Genomic DNA, 9,724 nt, shown 5'->3' on the forward strand with positions numbered 1-9,724 from the left:
AGGCTGAATAAAAAGGTATTAGTTTGATGCATAAACTTAACCTCTGAAGGAGCGGAGAAATTTTCACATGACCTTTGGTGGAGACGTGCCTTATGAGATCAAGACCCATCCAATCTGAATTTAAGACAATTTCAGACTTTTTAAGGATTTTTATCTGTAAAATTGAATTGAAGACTTTTTATGGACCTGCAGCCAACCTGAAAGACAGATGTCTTTCTGCAGGTAAAAAAACTCTTTCAAATCTTTTTTTTAAATCTGTCTGTCTTAAGCTTGAGATATACTTGCTGCTAACTAAGCGTATTTGTGTGCATGATGGCTGCCTCTCGTATCCTGTGTCCATTTGGAGTGTTGGTTGTGCACATCCTCAGAAATTAACGCTATGTGTACGCCAGATGCAATATGCACTTGACCGGTAGGGGCAGTGTAGCGGTAGTATTAGGGAATGTGACAGGGTCAGGGGACAAGGGGCACCAAAGCAGCAACAACTGGAGGAAAGTTCTGAAGACAAGCTTATTGACCAAGTCCGCAATTACCTGCATCTGTACGATGTTTCATTGCTGCTGCACAGTGACAAATATGCTTGTCAAAATAGCTGGCGACAGATCAGTACCATCTACGATGGCGCCGCTTTCTTTTTTTCTGCCGTGATCTCAGAATGAACAAAATAGTAACCTCCTCGAGGGTCGCCATGTTTATTGTTTACATCATGCAAATCCGGAAGTTCTATACGGTCTGATTTCTCCGGTGGGCCTTCTAGTGGTATCCTCCGGTAACACGCGTAGTACATTCGCAAGTATGTGAACGACTACGTTCACGACGCAGACGGCTGTCTACGCGTTTAAACATCAAGTATATCTCCGGCCTTAATCACCTTCATGTTAGATCATAACATTGTGTTGATCAGTAAAATCCAGTGTTTATCTTTCAAACTGCTTTAAAAGGGACTCAGACCTCTTAGTTTCCTGCTCATCATGTTTTAATGGAACGGGTGTTTGTATGAAAATTGAGAACACTCTATTAATGTGACATTATGGCATCTAAATAATTACAACTTCTTGAGGTTGTAATCATCAATGTGTAGCTGTTACTAAACATAACAATTATGATAAACTAATTCTGCCTGAGACGCAGGATGTTATATCAGTAGCTAATTAACTTAAACAGTGCCAGGGCTGAGCTGCTCTGTATTCACCTTTTGAAATTCAAGTATAGGTGACAAGGGAGCGCAGGTATGAAAACACACTTTGATTCCACATGAATGCACTGTCAGTGGACATTTAAATCCATAGAAGCCATAATCAAGGCGTGCTGTAAAAAGGGAGCATCTAGCCTCAATGGTAGCTGTGTTGTCATGATTAATTCTATTGAAGTAAGGACATGAATGCGTTTTCCGTGAGCCTAGCGTTTCTGATGGCCTTGCCAAGAAAATCTGCTGCTTAGCTTTAAGCTTTGAATCCGTAATGTTCAGACCTCATTTCACATCGGAAAGTGGTTTGTTTGGGGAAAACAATAACAGAGGGACCTACATAGATCAGAGAGGCTGTTCTCTTGCTGCTACACATTTAGGGTGGATGATAAATGGTTCATGTTTTGTGGGAATCAACATGCGTAGCGCAACATCACCGTGGCTTTTGCAGACGATTGCAGGTACAAGTGGGGAAATGGAGGAAACGCAAAAAAAAAAAAAAAACTCTCTGTTTGTTTCTCCTCATTTCTATAAGCAAAGGGTGAGGGCACAGGGGCGACACAAAATGACATTAATAATGTTGTGTTAATACTGAATTATTAACACGCTTGATGCTAAACCCAGCATATTCTAACCTTACATCACGCGTGCTTGTCCGCGCTTGAATGTGCTCCGAGAGTCGGCGCTCTGTTGACTCAGTAGAATTGCTTGCCTAAGGCATCAGTGCCTGGACACATACACATAATTAGGAAAGGTCACTGTGCCTCCCGTCTTGTCAACAAAATCACTTCAAGATGACAAATTCTGGCTCAGGCTGTGCCAGACCTCCCTCGGATACCCTTGCCAATCAAGCGCCAGCAGGGCTGTCTGGGTAGCCTTAGGTGCCTTCTAATTACGTCGTTTACATGCCATGCAAAGCAGGGGTAAGCATAACAATGAGCCATACATTTGGTTGGAGGTGTGTTTTCTCGTCAAGGTTGAAGCAGCAGATAAAAGTTTCATTATCTCATAACCCTGCACTACAAGCGGCTGAGAAACAGCCTTGTGAAAAATTCAAATGCTCTCACTTCCCTTTTAATATTACAACAACCTGTTAATATACAAATACATCACTCTTGACCTGCAGATGTTCAAAGCGAACATGGCTGCAGCAGAAATACATGATTTTAATCTGAAAAAAAAAAAGAAAATGGTTTTTCACTCAGTGACAATAAAATGATACGCTAAATGCCAGCTCACATCAAGTGACCTTCACGCCATTTCAAAGTTCCTGTCTCAAGACGTGCTCCTCAGACTTTCCCTCCATCCACTCCACGGTATGATAAAGTGGAAGTGGCTTTCACATCGCTCCCCGGTGGCCTCACTAAAGAACTATTAATCCATGGCTCTCCATATTGCATTCAAACCCGCCATCCCCAGCCACCCCCTGGTCTAAAGTAAAGGCCAGAAGAGGACCCAGAGGACCGGACACTCTTATTATGAGCTGCACTGAGACACCTCTGGGTTTCTAAGCACTTCCTCTGACAGTGACTGATGGCCAATTAACCATTTGAAGAAGAGTATTGATCACTTGGAAAACAGGAAGGACCAGGAAACATCTCCTAACACACCGCTATTTACACTGTACAAATCAGGAGCCGGACAGCACATCATGGGAAGGATAAAAATAGAAAAATGAGTAAGAAAATCACAGTACAGACCAACTGACCACAATATTTGTTTTCTGGCTAACATTAGTAAGCAAAGTAATGCCTGAGAGACTCAAGAGAAGGAATCAGCTGTGTGTTAATGTAGAATCCAAGGTTCAAGGTCAGCATAGCATGTTCTTTCTCACCATGAGAGTGTAGGGGAGAAGAAAATGACCCAGGGAAAAGAACATTTGATTAGACCCTCCAGGGAAAGAGTCCGGACACAGCTCAGGAACAAGCTTATCCCGACCGCTCATTGGCGGCCCTCGGATACACGAGGCTGGTCGCCCGTATGGGATGGTTAGCAGCAACAGACTTACAACAGCAGAGATTGGGGGCAATTTCCCCAACTGCTGATACAATGTCAGATCCTGTGCCCTTCTGTGAATTATGGGCCAGGTTTTCATTGAGACGTAGGGAAATCTCATCCCACATCCGAGTTGAAAGGTCAATTTCATGCTACCCAGATAGAATAGCACTGATAGGGACCATGGTGCATTGCATTTCAGGGGGGAAATAGCCCAACTTCAACCCCTAAGCGCTCTCACATAGACCTGAATCATAGAAATAGGGTAATTGAAACAAAAGGGCAGAGTTTGACAGAGATGTAGTGCCTTTGTAGGGCCTCTGCACAGGCTGCAGAAAATAACACCTAACTCCTCCCCTCCCCGAGGTTCATCCTCCATGTGTCCTCGGCATCGGCTGTGTCCTTCCTTTCCTCCTCAAGATTGCCATTTGCAAATGATAAGCGCAGGGACACATCCTCCTGAAAGATAAGCCGCCCCAACATTTGTCACCAAATGGAGCGTGCTCCTCGACTGTTTAAACCTGACCTGTGCTGACATGCACTGTTTACCTTTTATTCATTTATGCTGAACTATTATCTCCGCCTCCATTAATCAATGCAACTCTAACTGAAGAAATTACATTTGGCCAAACTTGGACAGGAAGGAGATTCATTTGATTCATTTGTGTTATTTCTTACAAACAAATTAACGTGATGGAAGGAGAATTGAAAATTTAATATATTTGATCAGCTCTGTCCTGCAAATAAGCAACGCCAACTCTCTTTTTCATTATGATATTGCCCGATTCAAATTCTGCAAGCAGCACACGATTCATATCAAGCATTTATACTCGGAAGAAGTGCTATTTAAATTTTTTACCATGCAGTTTTTCTAATTGCCTCCTTGCATGATAAACTCCGCAGTTGTCCATCATGTTATTTTACTGGTATCAGAAGTTGATAAAATACAAAATTTTATATAAACCACATTGTTCCTGTAACTTGTCATCTGAATTCATCTCCCATGACTAGAGGGCATGAGAACTCTTTCTGGCCATAAATTATCTCTTGCCTGTAAAACACCATATCCCTGCAAATACATGGCGATCATTTACCATGCATTAGCCATGGGACAGAAACAAAGTGGTTTTAAATTCCTTTGACCAGAAGGCAATTTCCCCCAATAAATTATGTTAATTCCAGCTTTGGCTCCCCTTATCGCATTCTTGAGTGAGTCAGTGAAGAGAGACAAAACCGGGTTTGACAAAGACAAGTCTGAGATGGTTCACATTAGAATTAAGAGACAACCGGCAGAAGAATATCCCTGATATCACTGTACCAAGACAGGGAAGTCACTGTGACTGTATTACGCAATAGATTTCTGCTTGTTGTCATTTAATGGCCATCTCCTTGCATCATCACAAGGTTTACACCCTGTGGAAAATGCTCGGAGGTGACTGTTCACTCAAGTAGGGAGGTGCCTGATACCAAATCCCATGCTCCCTTCGCTGAACCAGACAACAATTGCTTGGCAACACTCTCCCTGGGCAGAGTGGAAAACAAAGAAAAGTTCAGGGTTTCTATTCTCCCTGCATTGATAGCTGCGTTTTGGATTTTCTTTTCTTGGGGGGGAGCAACAAAAGGACAAACAACAAACTGACAGGCAAGTTTAAATAAAAATGGGAAACAACAGGATCAGGAATAAGCTGCAGACGCACACCTAACACATGTGGAAGAAATGCATAGATGCAAATTCTTGCTCAGCGTTGCCCTTGTGTGCAGACGGTGCAGTACGGTTCTTTGTTCGCCGCTCCTTTCTGTCCCGTCCGTCAGATCACTCACAACACGGTGAAAAGGAAAGTGCTCCGCTAGCTCGAATCTGGATTGACAGGCCTACCTTTATTACTGACTGAGTTATGTTTCCCCGCAAAAAAAGACGGGTCGGCTTTTGATGGCAATGAATGCAGAGTCAGCACCTTGCCTCTCTACGGAAAAGGATAACTTAACTGATCTCAGCTGAGACTGTCCCAGCCCCGGTGTAGAAAGAATTGCCTGGCAAATTACTTTTTGATCCATTTCTGGAACTCACTTTGTCCTATAAAAAGTAGCCTGTATGCCGTGATGGCAGCTTATAAGGATGCTTGTACTGACCTAATAGATGATAGACAGTGACAGACTGGGACAAGGAGAAAGGGTGCGCTCAAAGATCTGATACAGAAGACAGAGAGGAATAAAACATGTTGCCTTAAACCCTGTATTCATCTACTTCCTGAACTGGCTCATTACTATTCAGGGTCACAGGGGGGCTTGGAGCATATCCCAGCATGCACTGGGCGAAAGGCAGGGAAACACCCTGGGCCATATCGCCAGTGTTTCACAGAAACAAAGAAACGCACACAAACAGCATCACACCTGTGGGAATTTGGAGTCTTTAAATGAACCTAGAGCTGCAGTTGTTCGGACTGTGTGAGGAAACCAGAGCGTCCAGAGGAAACCAAACACACAAGGGGAAGAACAAACAACGGCCACGCACAACTGAAGCACCAATGACTTGTCACTACGAGGCAACAACGCCGAACCACTGACACACCACTCCCAGAAACCCTATCCACTTTCAACATGCATCATAAAATGACTTGTAAATACCATCGCACTGCTACTTACTTAGCTTGATATATGAGGTCCCTGGAGCATGACTGTTTGTTTAATCCTAATATATTCATAATTACACACTAATTAATGCAAGAGTAAAGCCCTCTTAATTCATCATCTCGGTGTCCTGAAGCAAGAGACACAATTACACCAACTCTAACATGTTTGCCTTCTGTCCAAAGCAAGGTTAACAGTTCGGAAACAAGCGCACGAGGTAAATGATGTGTGGAAATTCTACTGTTTTCGGATACTCACCAGCGGCCTCCAGCTGTGAAGCTTTGGGAGGAGGGTATTTCACACCAGGGAGGACGAGTAAAGAATGTGTTTTTTAAAAGAAATAGTTGAAATGGTGAAATTGATTGCACTGATCATGGATTTAATTGTTGAATTGGATTGAATGTTTACCATGGAACATGTGATATTAGGAGTAAATAACCCTAAATGTGAGTATCATTCGCACTGGTACTGTGAGGATATTAGATTTTCAAATAAAAAATAAGTTTTAAACATGTATTTATTTCTGCTGCAACTAAAAGAGAGGGGAAACTTATCTCCAAGCCATATGTGCTCGGGACTCGCCCCCATCACTGTAGGACGATTGTTTTGTACATCACAGCACATTTGCATGCAATCGGGAGTGTCTGGCCAAGAGGCTACATCATAAAATGCAACTCATCAGTGCGAGTAGGGTCGTCTACCAACTCCGTAAAGCTGTCACCATACTGCAAATGCAGCAGGAATGAGTCCTGGCCGGAGAGGAGCCTGGAGGATCCTGCGTGTTTGCAGCCCCGGTCAGATGCATGCATCCAGGCTACAAATATATATATATATATATACACACACACAGGCTGTTATACTGATTTTGTCCTCGCACACAGCTCCACAGCTCAGAGGTTTTTACAACACCACATTACCAGCGAGGTGATGGAGTCAAACCGGGGAAGAATGAAGTGAAGGTTGATTGTGCGTAAAGGATCTTAAGGTTACTGAGCACTGCCTTGTTTTATTGCTCATGGGCCCGTGTGTTTAAACCTCTTCCCACAGACAGGTTGGCTCGGACTCCTTCCAGGCAGGTGTGGAGCCCTAACTTCCCGTGTACAGCCGCCACAGTGCGGATAACCCCCCCCACGCTGCTCACTCCGTGGCGCTTATTCCAATAAATGTGTTTTATTCTAAACAAAAGCACGACAGTGAGAGGTTGCTGCGCTCAAGTTGGAACCTCGCTCAGAAGCCACAGACTCCCTCTCTCTCCATCTCTCTCTCTCCTGTGTAACCTTGAAGGTGCGGGATGATTAATGGGGAATTAAGAGAACAATAACGACATGCCAACAACGTGCTCCGTCACGCGTGGCTGCGATTCAGCAACAACAGAACAACAACAACAAAATACAATTTAAAAAGACAAGAAAGAAAACCAGCAGGAAACAACTTGTCACGTGCGGGGGTTACGGGGTGCCTTTCCGCATATGTGCCAACACGATTCATAAAAAAAAAAAAGAAGAAAAGAAAATCAGAAGAATCCATCCAGGGAAACTCACCAGTGCAGGTGAAGCCAGCCAAGACGAGGCAGAGCGCACGGAGGAGCGTGGCGCTGGAGCTACCGCGGACAAAGGGGCCCGGGAGTAAGGGCATCTTCGTGAGGGGTGGTGGGGTTTCTCTTCTTTCGCCACCTAAGTTTTTAAACAGGCAAGAGGAGAACCGCGGGCACGCTGCGCTGCTCTCAGGTCCGGAGAGTGTCCTCTGTGGCAGTAAAACGCCTTTTCTCTCAAAACAACACACACACACACACACAAAAAAAAAAAAAAAAAAAAATCACACCGCCCAAGTCTTTTGCCTCAACACATATCCCGGTGCCGTAGCGTGGCCATCAGTATCCCGCTCGCCTGCGTCCTCGCGGCTCGCCACAACGCATCACAGGTGTGGTGGATAAAGTGCTGGGCTCCTCCGCCTTCACCGGTGTCACTGTGTTTGTATCTATTTCTATGTCTTGTTTCTTCCCAGAGCCGGTACCCGTCCTCAAACTCTCCCTCTGTCACCGAGCCCTGGATCGAGAGGCAGTTTCTCGCCACTTTGCAGCCTCTGCGCGTAGAGAGCACCTTCTCCCCCGCGAAATTGCGAAGAACGGTGAGGAGCTGGCATCAGAGGGGGAACATCTGCTTGCACAGCAATGCTGGAGCGTGGAGAGTCAGTCAGGGGAAGGTGTAGCCTATCGCTGCGATGAGCGGAGCAGCAAAACCCGGAGCGGAGTGTGCGCGCTCGCTGGGGATGGAGCGTCCTGAGCAGCGCGCACTGCTGCTACGTCCTCTCTTGTTTTTTCTCTTTTGGGAAAAACCTGCCCTCGTCTCTTGAAATGAGCATAATTTACCGCATATTGACAAGGCACGACAGAGGGGGGGATTAGTTCACCTCGTATCCCCTGCAAGTGTGCGTTTTTTTCTCACATCCTCCAGCCATACATGAAAATGACGGATATGACATCCAGTCCTGCATGATGGGAATCAGACCGCTGCTTTGCATGCAAATGGGCACAGATCACATCTGCATGTCATTGAGTTTCAGTTAAATGCGCCACTGCTTTTCTTGAGGTTTTTATTTCTCCATGTGTGTGCGTGTGTGTGTGTGTGTGTGTGTGTGTCATGTGCAGTGCATGCCCTCACAACATACAGGCGCTCACAGATGAAGAAGCACGAGGATTAAAGCTCCCATGAGAGTGTACACCTGTCACCAAACTCTGACCAGGGGCTGACTTATGTTCCAAATAGGTTTTCCCTTCACCTTGTGGATGTGTCAGCAGAGCGACAATCAGCCCGATCAGCCATGCCTTTTACAACTAGCAGAATCGACAGCAGATTATTAATACACCTAAAGACAGCGGGTGTTAGGGGGTTGGGGGTTGAATGGTGGGGTGATGGGGGTGTTGTGTCTTTGTTGATCCATTCCTCCACACCCACACACTAGTCAGCAGAATAATAAGTGGACGCACAGAAGTAGACCACTGTCTTACCGGCTAATTATGGGGGCTCGTCTAGATGGATGGTTCCTCAGATAGAGCTCAGCTATTATACAATCTCATTAAGCCTCCTCTCCATCCAGCATCCCTCGCTAAAGGTCAAAGTCACAGTCAGAATGACAGTAGGATTCAAAGCGCAGACACACACACACACACACACACACACACACACACACACATACAGACACACACACACATACATGCAGAAAAAGGCACAACCCAGCAGCCATACAGTTCACGATCAAATCCTGACGGATACAGTGGATGTGAAAGGGTGAGGAAGGCAGAGGCGCAGCAGCTAAATGGAAGAGAATGACTCAGCCCTGGTCACTTGTGGAGGTTGCTCGTAATGATCTCTCTCATTCTGCTAATCGGCTCTGTGTCCGATCAGGCAGAGCAAGCAGCAGTGTGTCTCTTCCAGCCACAGGATGTGATCCTTTTTTTCTTAAAATAAAAACAGCCAAGCTATGTGCAAGGATCTGAGAATATGTGTAGATGCATGTTATCCTCTGACAGGGGAGGGGGTGTTATAGCTGTTGATAACAGTGTGTTTTCTTGCTGGGATGTGTGTTTGCTGAGTCAAAGCAGGCCGTAACCCCCACCTCAGCCTCCTCTGAGTCCAGCATCCTGCCCCCCTGCGCTCGCTCAATGAGATTGCATTGAACAATCACGGCTCTTTGGGGAGTTGACACATTCAGTTGTTCATCGATTTGTGGCGTTGTAATTAATTTTCTCTCCGTCATTGGCTCGCGCTGTAATGTCCTGAGATTTGAAGCAGCTTGTTCTGCTGCAATCAATCATGAGACCCGGACGGAGCCACCATTTCTCTTGTATCATCTTGAATAATTCAGCAGCAGCTATGATCCAAAGAGACTAGATTCAGTGGCCGATGAGTATTAAGA

At 45.3% G+C, this 9,724-nt stretch overlaps 1 protein-coding gene across 3 annotated transcripts in view; it reads right to left on the bottom strand.

Annotated features, from left to right (window-relative positions):
- unc5a (unc-5 netrin receptor A) overlaps window positions 1-8,001 on the bottom strand; it is a 143,426-nt gene extending 135,425 nt beyond the window's left edge. For all 3 annotated transcript variants that reach the window (XM_035161778.2, XM_035161777.2, XM_035161776.2), the window contains exon 1: window positions 7,351-8,001. In XM_035161778.2, the coding sequence (XP_035017669.1) occupies window positions 7,351-7,444 (94 nt within the window). In that variant the 5' untranslated portion in view covers window positions 7,445-8,001. The remainder of the gene's footprint in view (window positions 1-7,350) is intronic.
- Between the last annotated feature and the right edge of the window lie 1,723 nt (window positions 8,002-9,724).

This window comes from Hippoglossus stenolepis, chromosome 7, assembly GCF_022539355.2.
Source record: "Hippoglossus stenolepis isolate QCI-W04-F060 chromosome 7, HSTE1.2, whole genome shotgun sequence".
NCBI lineage: Eukaryota > Metazoa > Chordata > Actinopteri > Pleuronectiformes > Pleuronectidae > Hippoglossus > Hippoglossus stenolepis.